This window comes from Electrona antarctica (genome assembly GCF_951216825.1).
Source record: "Electrona antarctica genome assembly, chromosome: 16".
Lineage (NCBI taxonomy): Eukaryota > Metazoa > Chordata > Actinopteri > Myctophiformes > Myctophidae > Electrona > Electrona antarctica.
In genome coordinates this window covers 38,306,367-38,327,414 of record NC_136797.1, presented here as the reverse complement: position 1 = coordinate 38,327,414, position 21,048 = coordinate 38,306,367, and the positions used below count along the sequence as shown (strand labels likewise).

The 21,048-nt window shown below is 40.9% G+C and overlaps 1 protein-coding gene across 1 annotated transcript; it reads left to right on the top strand.

Annotated features, from left to right (window-relative positions):
- Positions 1-134: 134 nt before the first annotated feature.
- bcl7a (BAF chromatin remodeling complex subunit BCL7A) lies at positions 135-17,204 on the top strand. The gene is made up of 6 exons (XM_079524754.1): positions 135-349; positions 2,056-2,137; positions 4,808-4,904; positions 6,454-6,603; positions 7,825-7,934; positions 14,898-17,204. Exons 1-6 carry the CDS (start codon positions 258-260, stop codon positions 14,970-14,972), a joined length of 606 nt encoding a protein of 201 aa, XP_079380880.1. The 5' UTR covers positions 135-257; the 3' UTR covers positions 14,973-17,204.
- Positions 17,205-21,048: the final 3,844 nt, after the last annotated feature.

Here is a 21,048-nt window from a genome sequence, read left to right as displayed (position 1 = left end):
GGTATTTATTACATTTTTGGAACTATGGACTTCCATACCTGGTTGCTTGTTCTCTCACAAAACCTGGCAACACCGAAGCGCTAGCTTTCTACGTTACCGTCGTACGGGCGAAGAACGAAGCGCAAAAAGTCGGCGCACGCGCGTTGGGATCGGCAGGCCCCCGTGGTGTGTTTGCATTGTGTCTGTCTGGTGAGAACTGAAACTGCCGGCGTCGCTGAGCCTTTAAAAAAATATCTCTACCACCAAGCACCGCTGCAATGTCGGGCAGGTCGGTCCGAGCGGAGACCCGGAGCAGGGCGAAAGATGACATCAAGCGGGTTATGGCCGCCATCGAGAAAGTACGAAAATGGTAAGAAAAAGGGGGTAAAGAAAGGAATAAAAAAAACCAGCCTTCGTTACCTAACACACGAGAAAGGCTTGTTGGGGGAGGAGAGAGAGAGAGAGCGAGAGAGGGAACGAGAGAAGAACCAAAAAAGACATTTTCAACGTTTTTTTTAGATGCAACTTCTTCAGGTGCACCGACCGGGGCGCACTTGCGCGACTTTATTCGATTGACTTATTCGATAACGATTCGATATTTTTTTTTTGTAGATTTTATCTCTCTCTCTCGCTCCCTCCTCCCTCCACCACAAGGGAAGGGAGGAGGAGGGAACAGGGTTGAACCCAACCAACAGAGAAAGAAGAAGCCATGTCGTTGCTGCTAGTCACATGAAGCCATTCCATTCCGACAGGAGAAATCCTGCCGTTGTACTTGTTGTTGTGTGCGACACCCAGAGAGGCAGGCGAGGCGACGACGACACAAAAACCGTCCATATGATATCTCGCCCCGAGACAGGACCGACCGACCGGGAGAGACAATACGACGACTCACTGGCGGCGCTCTGCTCTTATGAGTATTTAGTTTAGTGCAGTTCCCCAAACAGTGGGTCGGGACCCATCTGTCGACCATTTTTATGGTTTACGAGTTACGACTCGAGTGAAAAAATAAATCCCATTTTCTTGTCCTACATACAAATAATAATAAATAATTATAACATTCGAAATAAACGAATTGACGAATTCCATAAATAGGCCTACACATAATAATAATAATAATTGAGAAGTAGTTAAAATAGCTGATCTAATCTACAAGCTTGTATATGTGCTATTTTCACTTGTTTGGGATTCCGGGCAAACGTCTATTTAATGTCTTTTGGGTCTCGACCTGAAAAGTTTGGAAACCACACTCACTGGTTTAGTGTGTGTGGAGTTTTAAATTAAGCGCTTTGGAGTCGCTCTGAAGGGCGGCCAAGAGAGGATGAATGCTGCCTGACTGTACCTGAACGGTGGGGGTTGGGGGAGAGAACTGGTGATACATGGATGGTGAAAACACTGTAGTGACTCAGTATAAAGATTGAACAAATACAAATTATCCCCAATATGCCCCCGCCTGGTCTCGAGTTGTAATAAGGCTAATGAAAAATATACTTGCTTTTTGGATGTGTTGTCTTCTTAAATGGAGGGCTGGCTACAGCCAGTCAAAGCATCAATGCTTTTATATAATTCGGTCATTCAGACTAGTATAATCCATTCCTAGAGCCAAATGAGCGTTTCTACAACTTAGATTTGGGGTTGTATTTCTGTAATAACTAGGTATTTAAAGTAAACACATCTGATCATGTTTGTAAGGCAGTTTTAAGGATTAATTATAATTTGGTAATTCAAACGGTAATCCATTCCTAGATCCAAATTCATATAATAATGTTGTGGCATGATATTTTGGTTTGTATTTATGACTGTAATATCTTGGTATAGATAAAAGTTAACTTACAAGTGAACTGGCATCTAATCACGTTTGTTAGTTAAAGGCAGTGCAAAGTGCATGCAATATGCTACTTTCTCATTTTTAATAGCAAGGATTTAACACATTTGTGTGTTTTGTGTATGTTGCCAGGACAACATGGTTTTGTTTCATACTTAATGACAACAGCTTAATTTAAAGACGTTGCGTGTGCAGGCAGGTGTCTTTTATATTATACAGAGTCTCACGTCACTTTTGTGCCCTTTGCTAAACAGGGAGAAGAAATGGGTGACAGTAGGAGATACATCTCTTCGGATCTACAAGTGGGTCCCAGTGACAGAACCCAAATCAGACGATGTGAGTTCAAGCCTTCCTTACCATTGTCGCATATATACAAATATATATGTACACATAAATGAATCATGATGTGTGCACATATATTTATTTGCCTATAATGCCACATAAGTAGGCCAGGGGTTCTCAACCCGTGGGTCGCGACCCCTCGGGGGGGTCGCCAAATTATTTTAGGGGGTCCCCAAATTATTTAAAAAAATATATATATATTTTCACGATTGTTCAAAAATAGCAGACCTACAAGCTCGTAGTGCGCCACTCAGTGGCGCGCTACGAGCTTGTAGATCTGCTAGATCTGCTTGTAGATCTGCTTTTTCAATAGCTAAATTATAACAATGCTTAAAACACCAAAAGGGGTTCCCGCCCAAAATGGTTTAAGGTTATTGCAGCAGTCAATTTATATTGGGGGTCGGGAGGGGGCGGGGCGGGGGTCCAGAGACATTGCCAAAGCATTTCCGGGGGTCCCCGGCCAAAAACGTTGAGAACCCCTGCAGTAGGCTACATGGTGAAAAGGGACAACGCGTTTCACGAAGAAGTGAAGTTTGAGCATGCTGAAGCAAGGCACAAGTTTAGCTGAAGCATTGTGCTGATGTATCTATGGAATTATTATTCAAACTGATTTTATTTAATATGTGAAATTGATGTGTCATTGTGCTCTTGTTCTGGCTGCATTCATAATTACAGTATTATGTCTCCAAGTAAAAGCATTTTCTCCCAGTTCCCAGACTTCCCACTGCTGTCATAATTTGGAAGGCACATGAGGCCCGAATCACTGATATTAGAGTGGCACTGAAGCACTGTTATTTGTATGGTTATGGTTAATTATGTTGGTTTACTTGGTTATATTTTTTATGGTCACAACATTTTTCAGTATCTGCCATACTGGATTAGGTTATTTGCTTTTCTGGTATACACTTAATATTTTTGAGGGGTGCTAGCCCCTCCTATATACAGGTTTAATGTAAAAACGCCATTGACAATGGACAGAGTTTAATGTTTGTTTTGTCACTGAGCAAATCGACATATGATGTTATGTTATGATATCGCGATGATGTAAGATGATAAGGGTTGGTAAAGCGCCCCTCACTTCACACGGGTGTGATTTTTGTCTTTTAGATACATTTTGTGTTTCGGGAATGGTTACATTTGGTTCACGATTTAATATGGTTGTGTTTGGGCATTAGGCTAGAGATGGGTAAGATTAGATATAAAGTTAGTTTTAGTTTTAGGCATTTCCTTTGACACCAAGCCCCCAGTAAGGCTATCCAACGTTGAAGATGCCACTACCTACTGGCGAAATGTGGAATTGCAGCACTTTAATAGAGGTGGACGGACGTTCATGACGTCACGTGCGTAAGCCCGGACCTCAAAATTGAGGTCCGGGCCTAGGCTAGGCTAAACTTCCGCTCGCTCGAGCCATTGAGTTATAATTATATTTCCGGCAGTCTTCCGGGTGCTTCAAAACGCCACTGAGCAACTTCCACTGAAATTAATATGGGGGGGGGGGGGCTAACGCTCCGGTTCAGTCTATGGTTGACACTCAGGTCTCAGAGGCAAGTACAGGTTCATGTTCTACTTGCCCACACGCCATGCCCATTTGTAAATCGTCCATTATAAAATGATAGGTAAAAATTGAATTACTGTTCAATTTAACACATATTATTTTACTTTACTTTCTGACTATGGGTTCACACTTGTTATTTTATATTGTTAAGTGTAGCAACAGTGAAAACGGCAAACAGTGCTCTTATTTCACATTTCACAGACCAGAAGACTGGCCACGTCAAAACTGTTATTTTTTTAGTAATTAGTAATCATTAATAATTAGTAATCATTCCTATAGTGTTTGTTCAATAACATGGGTATCCCTGTCTCTCCAGCTCTTTAATAAACAGAAAATACATTTTCAGGTAGGTGACAATTTTAGCCAATCAGGAGAGAGTAGCTATTTATGAGCTTACTTTTTATAGTGTCCAGTTATAATTTTGTCTGCTCATTTCTTTGTGTCATTCATCACTTACAATTCCATTTGTTTAATCTGTATCCTGACTGCATTCTCTATCCTATTGGATATAATTGGTATCCCAGTTTCTGTTTAATAAAAAGCTGTGGTATCCCAGTTTCTGTTTAATAAAAAGCTGTGGTATCCCAGTTTCTGTTTAATAAAAAGCTGGAGAGACATCATGGAGACGCTTGCTACTGAACAAACACTATAGCAATGAGTACTATCACAATATAGAGCTTTATAACGCTTAATTTAACCAAAGAAAATTCACTACTAGTCAACACAGCTTTGATCATGCTGAAACCTTGCCCAAACGTCGAGTCCTGTCATAGATAAGTAACATGAACATGAAGTCCGAGATCCACATTGAGTGGATCCCGAGATTTACACTATACGATTCAAATGTTTTTCACATGTACGTTAAAAGGAACGTGTACTATATCTACATGGCCGAGACTTGGAACATAATATGTATTTAATTTGTGTTGTGTATTCATAAAAAAACATGCCATCTATGCCTGCTAACTAGACTTGCACCTCCCACAGGGTTTTTGGATGTGCAGGAGTCCCTTTTTTGTATCCTATAACCCCTCCAAAGGCTAGCCTATGTCTGACTCCACACATTCTTCTATAACTTAAATATTCTTCTTCTTCCTTATTTGTTTTAGAAGAACAAGACTAAGAAGAAGGGTAAGGATGAAAAGTATGGATCTGAGGTGACCACTCCAGAGAATAGCTCTTCTCCTGGGATGATGGACATGCACGGTGAGTGGAATCACTTCAGGTTAACCACTAAAACTTAAACACGTTTTGTGCAGAAGTTTTCTATCATGAAAATAACTTCACTGACGCAGTTCTTCACTAACCTTTGAAGAATCACCCGGTCGTGAAGGTACCTCCATTTCGCGATCGTCCCCCTTAAAATAACGTGGTCGATTTTCCTAGTGTCGGGTAATATTCCACAAGCGCCGTCGATAACAACACAGCGACCCGTATAGCGCACTGCCATTGCCAATAGGATTGCATTGAGACTCAATTTCCCAACAGCCCTGAGAAGCGAGCGCCAGTGGTTTTGTTCCGGTCATGTGATCCAAACATGTGACGTATCCCAATGTGATGCAGAAAACCTTGTATGTCTTACTTAACCCATTCAGGCCTGACGTCGAAATTTAAAAAAAAAAGTTTTCTAAATCATGACAATTTTCGGAAAGATTTGAGGCACATTTTAACGATTTTTCAAAAATAGCAGACCTACAAGTTCATAGCGCGCCACTCGGTGGCGCGCTATGAGCTTGTAGATCTGCTATTTTTCAATAGCTAAATTATAACATAATGTTTAAAACACCAAAAGGGGTTCCCGCCCAAAATGGGTTAATGGTTAATGTGGTTAAACGCTAACGTGACATGGATGCTTTCCAGGTCTCAATGGATTAACCCATTTAGACCGTACGATGTGTGGGAACGCCATAACTAATCCAACCGACGGGTTGCTAGGACGTGTGTACACACGTGTACATGCGTCCTAGCGCATTTTCATTGATGTCAAACGAGAGAAAAATATTCTGATTTGTTTTTCTTTTTTTTGTTGGCCTCCAAGGCCACCATACTCCTTGCACTTTGCACTTGCGCGGTCCCGTTCACTTCCCTGTTTACCGCTGCAGAAAGAATCCCTTGTATCTCCTAATCTAGGGAGCTCTCTGTGGTTTTGACCAGATGTATATACTAAGCTCTTCATTTCTGACTTCTGACCTGCCTCTCGTTCAAAATATGAATTGGGATTATATAGCGACTTTATGGTAACGAAGGGGGGGGCTTTACAGAGTAAAAGCGGCCATAGTGGCCCGGCACCCCGAGCTTCTATTTTGAAAAAAATCCCGGTGCTGATTGTGTGGGTCCTTGATATTAAAATGTTTGAGAATCACTGGCATACTCTTATTTGGTAATCTAGGGCTGTCGCAATTATTGCATAATCGTCTAATCACAATTATTTGAGATATTCTAAATATCTTTTGCATAAAAATCGTCAAAATTGATTAAGTTAAAAAAGCTGAAATTACAAGCTATTTCCACTATTTTTATAATTTTTTATTATAAAATTATTAAATATGTCAGTAATTTCTTACTGCCCTGTGCAATTTTTCATTAAAAAAGGTTATCTGAAATTATTTTGTATATGTTGTCAAATGTTCAATGCACACAATTAAAAATCGTTAATCTCAATTATTTCTAAGACAATTCATCGCCAACTTAAATGTGTAAATCGTGACAGCCATGTTGATCAGTGACTAATATGGTCCACCTGTGTCCATTCCAGACGAATGCAGCAACCAGAGCTCCATCGCCGACTCGTCCCCAGTGAAGCAGGAAAACAGCTGCAGCACCAGCCCCACCCCTGAGCCCGCCGCCGTCTCTCACCGTGACAACACTGAAGCCAAGAACGACCAGAGTCCTGACAGCAAGCGGGGTCAGACACACGCTCTCACACACACACAGACGCATGCACAGACGCACACACATTTCTCAAAAAATCTCTTGTTGATATTTTGAAGATAATCCCCACCCCCCCCAAAAAAAAAGAAAGAGAAAAGGAAAAAAAAGAAACATTTTTTTTGGCTCCTTTAGCTATTGTTGAAACTAAGGCCTCTTTTACATGGTGACCATCTCCAGATAAAACGACAAAGTACTGTTGCGTTCTCAATTTTTATTGACCCTTTACACGAGAAAAATAAGTTTTCACATTTTTAGAGCATATCCGTGGTCATCATAGGTGCATACCTAACAATCTATGCCAAAACAATGAGAAATTTCCATCTTTGTGTATTTTTTTATCAAAAGTCCATAAAAATCTAAATAGTATTACTTCCTTTGAACGAAAACGTGCTGCGTGATGACGTGTCGAGTCCTGCATGAATAAAAATGAATCTTGATTTCATTCACCTGGCTGATTTTCATCGCTTCGTGTCCTCCAAACACAGCAGGTTTTGATTACAGAACTACCCGGTTTTTAACCTCATTCAAGATGACATCCAGACGGTGTATTACTTGTTTTAAACATAGTCTTTATTGAGGGGCGCTAGCCCCTCCTATATTCAGTTTTCGTCTTACACAATTCCCATTGACAATGAATGGAGAATTTACGTCATATGAGCAAATCGACATGTTACGTCATGATGTACAATGATAAGAGTGCCCCTCACTTCACACGGGTGTGATTTGTTTTCTTATCAATTACACATATTCATAATTGAACAATCACACCTGTGTGAAGTGAGGGGCACTAATATATTAAAGTCAACTCATGTTGATTTAGTGATGTAATGGAGATGTAAAACAAACGGTGCCAACACAAACATTAAACCCTATTAACAATAAAGAGACAATATGACGTAATGAGGCACATTATGACGTACATTTTCCTGTCATTGTCAATGGCGTTTACAAAACAAACATTGAACTAAAGACAAACATTAAACCTGTGTATAGGAGGGGCTGGCGCCCCTCAAAAATATTAAGTGATAAAAAACACCCTTTAAACTGGTCTGCTTCTACCGGTTACATTAATTTAGCCTGCATGTAGTCCTCTAAAATAATTGACAAATAATTGTGTGTGTGTGTGTTGCAGTTATTCATGTGTGTGTGTGTGTGTGTGTGTGTGTGTGTGCGTGCCATATGTTGTCTTCCTCAGGCAAGAGCCTCCCAGCAGCCTCAGAGACCTCAGACAGAGCACCGTGTGCCAAGAGAGACAGCTTGTCCTCAGGGGAGAAGGACTCTCCTTCAGAGAGCAAAGCCACTCAGGTATATTATTTAAACATGAATATCTCAGTATTGCGGGACCCCCCCGGACGTGTCAAGGGGGGGTTTTACTGCTACACCAAATGTCTTGTCTTGGCTTGTAGATCTGTCATTGTTCCCCCAAGGGCCAGAATGTGTGTTGGGGTTCAAGTGGCTAACTACTTAAGTTGAATTCACACCAGCAGCTGCGAGTGAATGTTCACAATATGAACATTCAATAGGTGTGTCCAATGTATGACTGACTAAGGCCAGGCAATTGAATTCCCCCCTCTCCGCCCCCCTCTCAACAGTTGGGGAAAGTGGCGTGCGCTCCTCTCGAAAGACTTTGCATCCTCAGACGTAGCAGTAAAAAGTCTAACGTACTGTACTATTGTCAATTCAGCGTAGTGGAAGTCCCTTTTTAGTTGTTACTATTGTGGAATTACTCTTTAATGCCTTAGTATTTATCTCTGAGGCATTATTCGTATTTGATTGCGCTGCTTTTAATATCTGCACAGCCCTCTGCAAGTTCCGTTTTTGCAGTCTAGAGTGACCACATTTCATGCACTAGCTTCCCAAGAAACATTTACAATGTTGGCCAGGTGAGGGTGCTAAAAGCCTGTTAAAATATACCCTGTATCCGTAATAAACACACTACACAGTAGATTTGGATTCACAAAGTATACAGCTAATATGTAGCTATTGTTGCTGTATAAGTATAAAGTGGGCTCAAGGAGCGGAAAATAGTGAACATTATGTGACAGCCTTCTGTGTAAAGTGGTGTAAGGTTCCTGCATAGTTTTAGGTTTTTGCGTTGGCTATTTAAAAGTAGCAGATGGACAAGCTCACAGCTTGTACATCTGCTATTTTTACAAAATCTGAAGAACTAATCATTTAGAAGGCATTTGTAGAATCGGTCTCAGGTCGTAATGGGTTAAACATGCGTTACAGGTCACCAGTTTTGACGATTTCATTTATCTTTAATTTTAGTCATATTTTAGCTATCTACAAAGTTTTAGTTTTAGTCTAGTTATAGTCAACTAAATACCTTACGGTTTTAGTCAAATAAATGTACAGATGATTTTGTCAAAACATTTTTATTTTGTCGGGACTTGATGTCGCAATGCCTGATTTTACACTTGGCATGGTGAAAATAGATGTTATTTTCAGAGCGCAACCAAACATAAAATGACTGATCTTTTAGTTCTACTGGATCTCTTGCCCACTAGTCCCTCACACTCTCCATAACATTTTAGTCTAAAAAGCTAGTCAACAGACAATTTTCATCATGGTTTCAGTCGACGAAATCAACACTGCATGTCAAACCGTGGCCCCTTTTCCACCAAAAGAACTTTGTTCTAGAACTGGTTTCGTTCTAGATTCTTGGAACTGTGGTACTTTCGAGGAACTGACATTTTTGGGTTCCAGTTCCGAAGCAAACTGGTTCAACCCCGGTGGGAAAAGGGGCCTGACTGACATCAGAAGGGTAAAATTAAGCAATATTACACGAGAGGCTGTGCGTTACTGTCATTAACGGCACGCCTGCGTTACTGCAGGAACGAGCCGATAGGCGAGTTCCGTAGGCAGCGCAGAAGTGTTAAGTTTCCCTAAAAAACACGTCAACTCAATTTCATTATAACTAAGATATTTGATTAAGAAATGAATGACGAAATTGTCCTGTGTAAACCCCTAGCTTAGCTAGTAGCCACTGCCTGCGGGGACTGCCCAGCGCAGCTGTTTTGTATGTTTTGACTAGGTAGGCGGTGATGTTCGTTTGAAGCATGGGTAGAGGGCTATTTCAACCATATCAGATTGCTTCCTCAAAACTACCTGTGGTATAATGGAGATTATCTACTGTGTCAGACTGTCTGCCTGTCACATGTTGATCTATGTGAGCCGGGGCATTGTTTCACCTCCAGAAAACAGGACCTGGTAGGACTGTGGTAAAGCAGGACCACATGAGTAGGCAAGTCTCCAGTCCGAAGGGAGCCGATAATATCTGCAGTTCTGCACGTCCTTTTTCACAAAGCTATCCGTCTGTCTGCACATCATCGACTAGCACAGAGTGATTGATTATCTCTGCCCAGGCTGCAGATTATTGCTTTCACTGTGTGTGACTGTGTGCGTGTGCGTGCGTGTCTCCACTCTTAATATCACAAACTGCACAGATATTACACTTCATACAGTATGTCATGTGCACGCACGCTACCAGCAGGCCAAATAACTCTGGCCTGCTGGCTGGCACAAATAAAACCTTTGGTTTTTGTGAGAATTAAGAAATATTTAATAAATATTACAAATTAAACATAATTTCACAAATGAAACGTTACCATACACCATACATGGGCAACTGGTGCCCAGGGCCACATGCAGCCCAAACCTTCACTTAATGTGGCCTGCAGCCTAATATCCAAATATTGATATAGTTTGTATTTCAGCTGTTACAATTCCAAACATGACCCGCTTTAATTACTTCAGTAATAGTAGCTGAATGACTTTTCTTTTTTATGTCTAATGTATTTTCATTTAAGTTCATAAAGTTAACATAAGTAACGTATAACTAAATACATTTGAAATTAAATAAACAGGAAAAAAAGGAGAAAAAAAAGAGAGATAGGATTTCAATTCAAATATAGCAAAAATAGCAGATCTAACAGTATTATGCAATGTGGCCCTCTGGAGTGAGTTTGGAGTGGCCCTCTCCATATTCAAAGTTACCCACTCCTGCCTTACACAGTCCACACACCAACACAAATATTATAATTACATGGCGAATACCTACATGTAAGTAAGAAATATCTGTGAATAAATCTTATTAGAGTTTCAGTACTCTAGCTCAACCAGCTTGGTGGCTTGTTGATACAGCCACTGAAACTCCCCTAAAGCCTTCTTCTGGATCAGTGTACTGTTAGTCTGAGAGAGAGAGGGAGAGAGAGAGTGTGAGAGAGACATATTAAAAATGTTCACATGTTTTGTTTAGATTTGTGTGAAAATAGCAGATCTACAAGTTCAAATTGCGTCGCCATTAAATGTTATTTGGCTATTACGTGCAGTGGCAGATATGACCATTTCTAATTCGTAATGTTCCAATTTTTCAACAACAGAAACACAGTTAAATCCTTAATCGCAATTATTTGAGTGACAATTAATCGCAATATTTTATAAAATAAGTAATATTTTATAAACGTGACAGCCGTAGTCAGTGTCTGTGTCTGTCTGTCTGTGTTTTACCGTTATATTCTGTAGATCCAGCATCTGTTTCTTTAACAGACTGGAGTCATGGTATTTATGTTCCAGCAGACCCCTGACTTCCCCCAGCACATAGCGCAGGTTCTGCTCAGCCTCTCCTTTCTGGACAGAGCCGTCAGGCGAGTCCCTGGTCTCATTCTGGCCTCCAAGACTCTGGTCCAACATCTGACCAATCATCTTCTCGTATACCTCCAAAAGTCCCACCATTAGCACCTTTTTTTCATTATCCTGAGAGAGAAAGATATAGAGTAAATAGATGTTGTGTGTGTGGGGAGGGGGTGGGGAGGAGGGGTGGTGGGGAGGAGGGGGTGTACCTCTATGTTGCTGTCTAGTAGGAAGTCAATGGAGAACACAGGAGATCCAGTAATTCCCCGTTTGTCAGCTTTCTGCAAAGTCAACAAAAACATGTAACTTGTTTGTTAGACACTTGTTGTGTTTATGAGTAAGCCGTAGTGTACCATTCATTAGTATATTAGTACAGTATATGTAAGGACTACTTCAAGTGGAAATTGCTTTAGATAAATCCAACTTCAATCCATTGTTCATCCCGAAAATGGTCACTGGGGAAAATATTGATTTGTTAATTGCATTCACATACCCTATACTATGACTTATGATGACTCATTAAGCATGCAAGTACTAGCAGTAGTAGTAATAGTAGTGGCAGAAGTACTCACGTAGTGCAGAAAGAGATGTTTCAGAGCTTTGTTCATCCCGCTTTGCGCGTCATTCACACTGCCCAGGCCAACCGACAGACACGCGGTGAGACACAATACACGCATTACAACCGATGCCATACCAATGACCACTTGGCCAGCAATGCCCTAGAAAACAAGTCCAGTGTCTTCTGTACACTACAGATTCAAGTATAGTTCTTCCTAAAACTTAGTTTGTTTTCAAATATGATGCTTTGTATGGTCCAATTAATATGAACTCCACTTGGTTCCGGTGGTTGCTTGAGGTCCAGTTAGTCTGTCTGTCTGTCTGTCTGTAGTGTGACTTTGATTGTTCCTAAGGGAAGTTTGATTGAGTTTACTAGTTTAGTAAAGTCTCACACTACTACTTATACTAGTGAGAGAGGGAGAGGTGTGAAAACTGTGGTTGTGGAGAATTTCCTTTAAATCAACGAAATTCACAGAATTGATGAGCCGTGCCACACATATGCGTGCGTGCGTGCACGCGCACACACACACACACACGCTTCCTTACTACGCTCTGACTATCGTTCGGTGGAATAGATACCTGTGTGTCTATGCACACTGTCACTCGCACGTCATTTTAAAGCACGTGACGTCAAAGGTGATTCTTCCATCAATATTTACCAGTCAAACTGGCACTGGCTTCTAATTCTATGTCAACTTCTATCCTAGATGGACAGACAGTGAGACTGGTCATTAGGGCTGCAACTATCAATGACTTAATATGTCATTTTATTTTGCTTTTTGCCTGGTGCTTGAAAAGTGCCTGGACTACATTTGCACCCACCACTACTGATGACCGTAAAGACAACTGTAGTGGACACTATTTCCTGATTGGCTGCCTCTAGGTCAATGGGAGACCCATACAAAAATAGTGAAAATATCATATGTCAAAACATTGCTAGTTTCACTATTTGAATTTGTATTCCAAAAATTCACCTACAGTTACATTTTAATGACGTTAGACCACTTGTTGGGACAAACGCTGTGGTACCAGTGGTTTGATGCCTTATACCAGGGGTTCTCAACCCGTGGGTCGCGACCCCTCGGGGGGTCGCCAAATTATTTCAGGGGGTCCCCAAATTATTAAAAAAATAAATTAAAAAAAGATTGTTTAAAAAAAATAAAAAAAATCGCGATTTTTCAAAAATAGCAGACCTACAAGCTCGTAGCGCGCCACTCGGTGGCGCGCTATGAGCTTGTAGATCTGCTATTTTTCAATAGCTAAATTATAACAATGCTTAAAACACCAAAAGGGGTTCCCGCCCAAAATGGTTTAAGGTTATTGTAGCAGTCAATTTATATTGGGGGTCGGGAGGGGGCGGGGCGGGGGTCCCGAGACGTTGCCAAAGCATTTTCGGGGGTCCCCGGCCAGAAAGGTTGAGAACCCCTGTGTTAGACCACTTGTTGGGACAAGCGCTGTGGTACCAGTGGTTTGATGCCTTATACAGTGGTTCCCAAACTTTTTAGCCGGTGAAAAGAGAAATTAGTTTTTCCCGGGACCCAAACTAGTGAAAACGGCAGATCTACAAGCTCGCAACGTGTCGCTTTGCAGCCACGTTGTCAGCTATTTTCACTACTTCTTGTGTTTTCAAATTTTATTGATGAAATTACTTGGATTTTTTTCCTTTTTTAAATAATAATATTAATTAAAAAACAAAATGTAGGAAATCAGTGTAGAAAAATCAAGGTACCCAGATATAATGACAGGCAGCTTCACCCGGGAAATGGGCATGGTAGAAGTGCTCACCACGGATATCCCCCTACACGCGCACACTCATACGTACACACACACACGCACACATTGACGCAGAGGTGTTTATTTTAAAGGAACTTCCTGTGTGTCACCAGAAAACCCCTGAAACGACTTTTCAAGAATTTCCACTTTAATATGTTCAGGAGAAAAAGAAACGGAAGAAAGGGCTGTCACACAGCTCCCCCTTCATCACACAGCACCCGCTGACGTGCACACACAAGCTTTATTAATTACACTTAACACATTGAGAGCCCACGCAAAACTGCCCAAAATCACTTTCACCTAGAAAATCCATTCACATTTTTTATAATTCAGCTGACTGTGGAGACACATGCTGGAACTTTTTACTTTTAAATGTTTTATAGTTTCTGAGTTATTTAATTTAAACGCCAAATGCATTCTCAATGGCGAAAACACAAACTTTGGCACCACGTGTTAAAAAAAAAAAAAAAGGTGTTTTGATTTTTCTGATTTTTTTTTAATAAATAAAAATAAAAATATATATATATTTTTTTTTTCCAAAGACGTCCACAGACGTCTTGGGCTATGCACGTGCGGTAATACCCAGGACGTCCACAGACGTTTTGGGCACAAAATGTGTTAATAAAACCTGCACGAGGACTAGGGCAGGGGCCCTGTCCAGAGCCTTTTTGGGGCGGTTCTGGACATCCGTGGGTACTTGTTAGGAACAAGACTTATGGAGTATCATAGTTTTGCGTAGTCCAAAGTCTCTTCACCTTCCTCTTCAGAATCAAAATGATGTAGGAACATTACATGGGTATTCTCATTGATACAAATACAAATCATGACATTTTTTCAACATGGAAACTGTTATGACAAAATAATTTAGATTATCTCAAATAATTGCGATTAGACGATTATGTAGTAATTGTAGTAACAAATACTGCCACGATGGAGTTCATGCAATTTGCATAATTGCAGGCAGTTAGTCCTTTTTTATTATCATGTATCAGCGGTGTCTGGCAGAAACCTTGTAACTCCATATTTTTTTTGTAAATGAATGCCCTATTCATCATGTACAACAGCGTTGTTCTGACTTTTACTTGTATTTCTATATTGCTGTATTGATACTTTAGTAAAAATGTAAAACATTTGAGTACTTTTTCCACAACTGCACTCAACAGCTACGATGATGCTACAACAACTACTACTAATGATTTGAGGGTTAGGGTTAGGGTTATTTGTTAGCATGCGTTTTTCTTTCTTCTACATTTTAACAAAGATGATGATCGCGATCTTTGCGTTTTGTTTTTTCTTCGTCAGGATCTGGATGAAGAGACCCCGCCCAGCAAGAAAAGCAAACTGGACTCCTCGTCTCAGGACTTTGAGGAGAATTAAATGCTCCGTGCTTTTGGGTCATTTTGTCTCCTCTGACCTCCCGTACCTCCCTCCGTCGTTGACCCCTAGATCATTTGGGGATGATGGACACCGTGCCGCCTCTCCTCCCTCTCCTCTCTTTCCCTCGCTCCGTACTGTCTGATACATGTTAACCACGTGAACCTATACTGTCCCTAATATTTTAAGGGCGAAACGTCTGGTGAAAATAGCCGATGCGCATCAAGCTCATGAAGAGGTTGCAGAGCTCAAGTGTTGGTAGGGCCGTCGCGATTACGCATTTAAGTTGATGATTAATTGTCATGCAAATAATCTCAATTAACGATTGAATTGTGTTTTATGGCATTCAGAATAGACATTACATTTCTGTTTGCCTTTTTTAGGCTTCGTAATGAAAAGGTGCACATGGCAGATATGACGGATAACTGAGATATACCAAGAAATTGACTGCTAATCTACGAGTTTACAAAGTGACACGTTAAACTAGTAGATCTCTTTAGTAGATTTCTATTTTTTATTATTTTTTATTTTTTGACGAACATTTTTCAACATGGGCATGATTATGGCAATTATGACAAATCATTGCCCTTATCTAAAATAAATGCGATTAGACGATTATGTAATAATTGTGACAACCCTACACATGGGTCTATATTTTGTGACGAGAAAGATTTGGCGTAGAGGGAAATACTAGCGGACCTAGTATAGAGCCCTGTGAAACCCCGGTCAACTAAGTATATGTAGGGTTCAAGTGGTTAATACCGACGGGAGACCGGACGTCTCTATTCCTCTTCCTCTCTAACCTCCGAACGAACCCTCCCCAATTTAAGGCCTATATTCATACTCCAGTTGTAGGTGATTAGGTGACCACCGAAAAGGTGGTCACCTCATCACCTTAAACTGGAATATGAACAGGCCTTTACCCCAACCCTGTTCCCCAACACTCCTCCTCGGCCCACAGAGGGAGAATGGATATTACCTCTATTCATTGACCTCCATCTCCTCGGCACTCCCTCACACAGCTCTCCCAAACATAGACATAAAAAGGTAGACGCTTCCTCCGGATCTGGGGCCTGTTGTAACTATCGTATGGTGGCCGCCATATTGAGCTAAAACATGGCGGAGGCATGGCACGCTGCCTACATACAAAGGTAGACAGACGCCTACTTCGGCTCTGGGGCGTGTGCTTCTCGAGAGTAGGCAAGCTTTCCCGAGATTCCTTGTGAAGCATAGCGGAAGCACCAGTGGAAGCCTGCCAAGGTTCCGCGTGCGCCACAGAAGGGGACATTCGGTAGGCCAATCAGAGGCACATTTGTTTTCTCATGCCAATAAAGCTCCCTTGGATTGAATTCATAAGTCCCGAAAAAGACAATGAAGTGATTGGCCAGTAGTCACTTGTGTGACAGCGATGGAGAGTGGCTTCAGCACTTCCGCTTGACTTCCGCCTTCGCTGGAGACGCATCGCTCCATTTAATGAACTGCAGTGGCCAATGAGGCATCTATTTTGACTACTGGCCAATCACAGCATGTATTTTCCAGGACTTGTCCGACTCATCACTTCCTTCTCAGTGACATCACGTCCTCCTCAGTGACATCACTTCCAAGTCCCAGAAAGACACGCTGGCCAGTATAATCACTTTTGAGTGGCAGCGTGATGTGCCTCCGCCATTTCTTTAGCTCAATATGGACGGCCTCCTCCATAAGCTAGCCTACATGTCACTCCAATGAACTGCAGCGGCGAATGAGGCGTCTTGTCTACCTTTCTATGTCTATGCTCCCAACACTCTTCACAAAATGCCAAGAGAAGCTCTGAAACCCCGGCTGCAAAATCCAGCCTCCAGGACCAGGAGTTAGTATAAGTGCTGCTAAACCCAGCCCAGTTCCACAGCCCAGACGAGATACACTGACCTGCATCTGTGACAAAAAAAAAGAAAGAAAGAAAAGAAAGAAAAATAATTAACACTGGGTTTTTATTTTTTTGCGCCGATGTCCACGTCGGTGTGTTTAAAAAAGGGTAAGGTTTGATCCTAGACTCTGGTCTGAGAACCTGTTTGGATTTTTTTTTCTTCTTTTTTTTCTTTTATCCTAATGGTTAAATTAGCTCAGGATACAAAATAGGCTAACTTGGTCCTAGATCAGTGACTTTTACCGGTGGTTCTCAAAGAGGGGGGGGGGGGGGGGCTCCTGGGAACCTCAGGGTTCCTTGATGGGGTTCCAAATAGACCCCCAGCACTTACGTGTCGTTAACTCCGAGAGCGTACAAACGGAACCCGTTTTGTACACTCACAGAGTTAGAGAGGGGGGGGGGGGGGGGCTCCTTGGAATAAAAAAATAAAAAAGTTTGAGAATCACTGTACAATATAGGAAGCCTCGACCCGTCATAGACAGTGGTTCAAAACATTTGGTCGGGACCCATTTGTATAGGTCCCTTTCTTTTTTTCCTACATTGTTTTTATTTATTATTTCAAAACATTTTCAAAAAACATTCCCAAAAAAAGCAAACATTTTCATGAATTAAAAACGGATTCAACAGATTCAAATATAAGAAATTCCTTATATTAGAAAACAAATGTTGAAGAAGCAGTGTAAATATATCTACAAGCTCACAACGCGGTGCAAAGCGACATGTTGTGAGCTTGTAGATCAGCTATTTTCCACTAGTTTGGGTCCCAGGCAAACATCTGGTAATCTCTTTTGGGTCACAGGCTAAAACGTTTGGGAACCACTGTCGTAGACAACATCACTTCATCACTTCTCAATTCGCCTCCTGTTAGACTAATGTTAATACATTTAATTTAGGAAATGTTTAGGGTTTTTTTCTCAGGAGGGTCAATGCACTGTTATGGTATAATCACAATCGATCACAGATAGATTTGCTGCTGTAGTGGATGTGTCTTTTTTTGTTTTTGTTTCTCTATCCATTTTAAAGTTCTTCATCGGTTGTTTTTGATGAGTTTGTTCTCACATAGGTAGAGAAAGAAGACAATGGCATTGGTTAAGTTCCAACTGTTCCATAATTGGTGAAAACAAGCAAGGCGTGCCTTGTGTTGCAATGATTAAACATACTTTAGCTTAGGTCAAATAGTTCCTAATAGACATCTCGTTTGGTGCCATGTCTTGTTTGCCTTACAAGTGTCACTAATTGAAGTTACTCGATATTTATTTCCATCTATGACCGTATCAGTTTAATATAGGCTGTAACAATTAGAGACTTTAGTTCAAACACTAGCCACAAATGTAACCTTTTTTCTCCGACAAATTAAACGTACGATTTTTTAAAGCCTGATTTTAGATGTAGTTGCACACCGAAAGTAGATAATCTACAAGACCACGACGCGTTGTGAGCTTGTCGATCTGCCATTTTTTTTTGTTGTTGTTGCCACCAGACACGTTGTGCAACCAAGTATCAACAAGAAGTCAAATTATGAATTTCAGCAGTTTACTCTATACCTTGGTTACTGATCTTTTTTCCGCTTTAGTTGACACTTTGATTCTTTGTATAGGTTTGTGTGTTCAGGTCTAAAGTTGAGATAGACTAGTGCAGGTACTAGTGTCCTGTTTGGTCCAGGATGATGTGTTGTCATTTCTGGAAAATGTTCTGTGCATCACTACATCCCTGTTTGAACGACGCATACATTTCCTGTAGCTCACTGTAGAGGGTCCAGTCTTTTTTTTACCATGAGCATCGGTTAGAATCCTCCTTCAAGGTGCTGTTTATCGGCTGAATCCATACATGTGGCATCTAGCTCTTTTTTTTTGTAAAGCCTTTTCATTGAGTCAATATGCGATTTTTACTTGAATTTAAGAGGGAGAATTCAGAGCTATGACATCCAGTGTAAAACCTCAAACCTTGTAATATGTATAGTTGCAAAAAATAAGGCATGAAATCAATTAAATTCCTGTGAACCAACAATGACTTCATACAGTGGGGGCTATATGGGAGTATTTTTTATTTTATTTTTTGACACGGAATTACTTGATCAAAAGGGTTTTCTTTTCTTTTGTTTTGTTTAAGCAGTCATCATGGATGGAGAGAAAATGAAATAAGTAAAAGAATTGTCTCAGTTTAGAGGATGGATTAGCATATACCTCATTCCCAGTCCAGCAGTGCTGGTACTTAAAATGCTATGTATTGACATTAACCGTTACAAACAGCATTATTATGTACGCTCAGTTTAAAAGAAATCTCACTTGTGTTGTGAGTCTCACCTGATCGAACCGATTGCTTATAGTTTGCTCATAATTGTGTGTAAAACCATCTGTGAGATATGAATACGTGTATGATGTTTTTTGTTTTGTTTTTCCCTTGGGACCATGTATGTCGTTTCACTTTAGATTGATCTTGTACAGATTTATGGTTTGGTTTGACTTATTTATTCCATCAGTAGTGCTTGGTTTTTATCATGTACAATGGTTTGTTTTCTTAATAAAACTTCACAAAACGTTCATCCGGTCACTGTGTTTTCATATGGGACTCATCAGAACTAGATTGAACCTTTTAAAACCGGGAAAGCACTCGTGATTTCATTTAAACCACTAACGATATTTATATTTTATACTTGGCTATTCAAAATGGCAGATATACAATCTTATAGCGCCAGCTTGTAGATCTGCTATTTTTGAAAATTAGTTTGATTTTCGAAAGTCTTTGCTTCTGGGGGTCCCTGGAACAAAATAGTTTGAGAAGGGCTGTGGCCAAATGCATATAATTTTGGGGATCCTTGACATGAAAAGGTTTGAGAAGCACTTCTACTACATGTTTTTCAGAAAACTGTTTAGAAGATATTTGTAGAAAAGAATGTTGTCAAAGCATGATTTTCTTTTTTTTTATTATCGTCAAACGATGGAAAATGACAGTATAGTGGGTCATTGAAAAGCAAGTCTTTTATCGTTAAAGGAATACCGTAGTATGTCGTTTAAAAGCATGATTTTCATTTTATTTTGTATCGTTGAACACCATGAAAAACAACATACATACTATAGGTGTATGTGTATATATACCATTTTTAATGTCAACTAAATCTGTGAAGCGTGAGCAGGTGCTTTCCAAAAACTGAGGGGGTAGATAGTGCACCTAGACTAGAGTCTAGACAAGACTAGGCCACAACAACTCTGCCAATCTGGCCCAGCTCTATTTGGAATGCTAGGTTGTGCGTCGGTTTGCCGAGTGGGAGACTGGTGTTCAAACTAAATCTGCAATTCATACAGTATAAAACTAACACAATAATACATGTACATGTAAAAAGAAAGAAAATAAATGGCAGTGAATGAATAACTGATTATGTTACTGTTTTGATCTTTAATATTGCAACTCATATGGTTTTAGGATTTGAGAATGTGTGCAATAATGTAATAATAAAATATGAATTTTAAAATACAAATGAATGTGATTGAGAACCATTTGTACAGCAGTGGTTCCTCCGACTCACGGGCTAAGTTTCCGGCATGCCTTCTCGCGTCTGAAATGGTTGAGAAATGACAGTTACCGTGGGGCAGTCCCTCTACTGTACCCTCTACTGTACTGTAGGCTACTGTACTGTACTGTCACTGTACTGTACTGGCACACCCGAAAGCATACAGTTAATATGTGCGTGTGTGTGTTTGTGTGTGCGTTAGGTTGCGCACAGGTCCCGCGGGAAGTACTTTACACTCGCAGGGGCTGAGCGTCTAGTAGGGGGTGCGCGCGTAGCGTGCGCCGCAAAAATGCGCGTACACGCGCATCGTGCACGCGCATTTTTGCGCATTTTCACGCGCAAACGTGGCCTTCACTTTCCCTCTCCACACGCAAGTTATATGAACGAACTGACACAGGCAATTAACCAGGATAAGGTGCCAATACTGTGATACAGCATATTTATTAGGCCTGGCCTATCTCTTTTTTTTTTCTTCCCCTCCTGTTCGAGGGGGGGCTGTGCCTGGGGGGAGGGGGTGCTACAGCCCCCCCAGCACCCCTACTTCCCTCAGCCCCCAGGTGAAAAACAACCATGTTGTTTTCGTGCTCATACCCAGCCAGCTACCCAGCCACCCACACACATAGCTCCGTATGGGAGTGGTTGCACCACTAAAAAAAAATACTCTC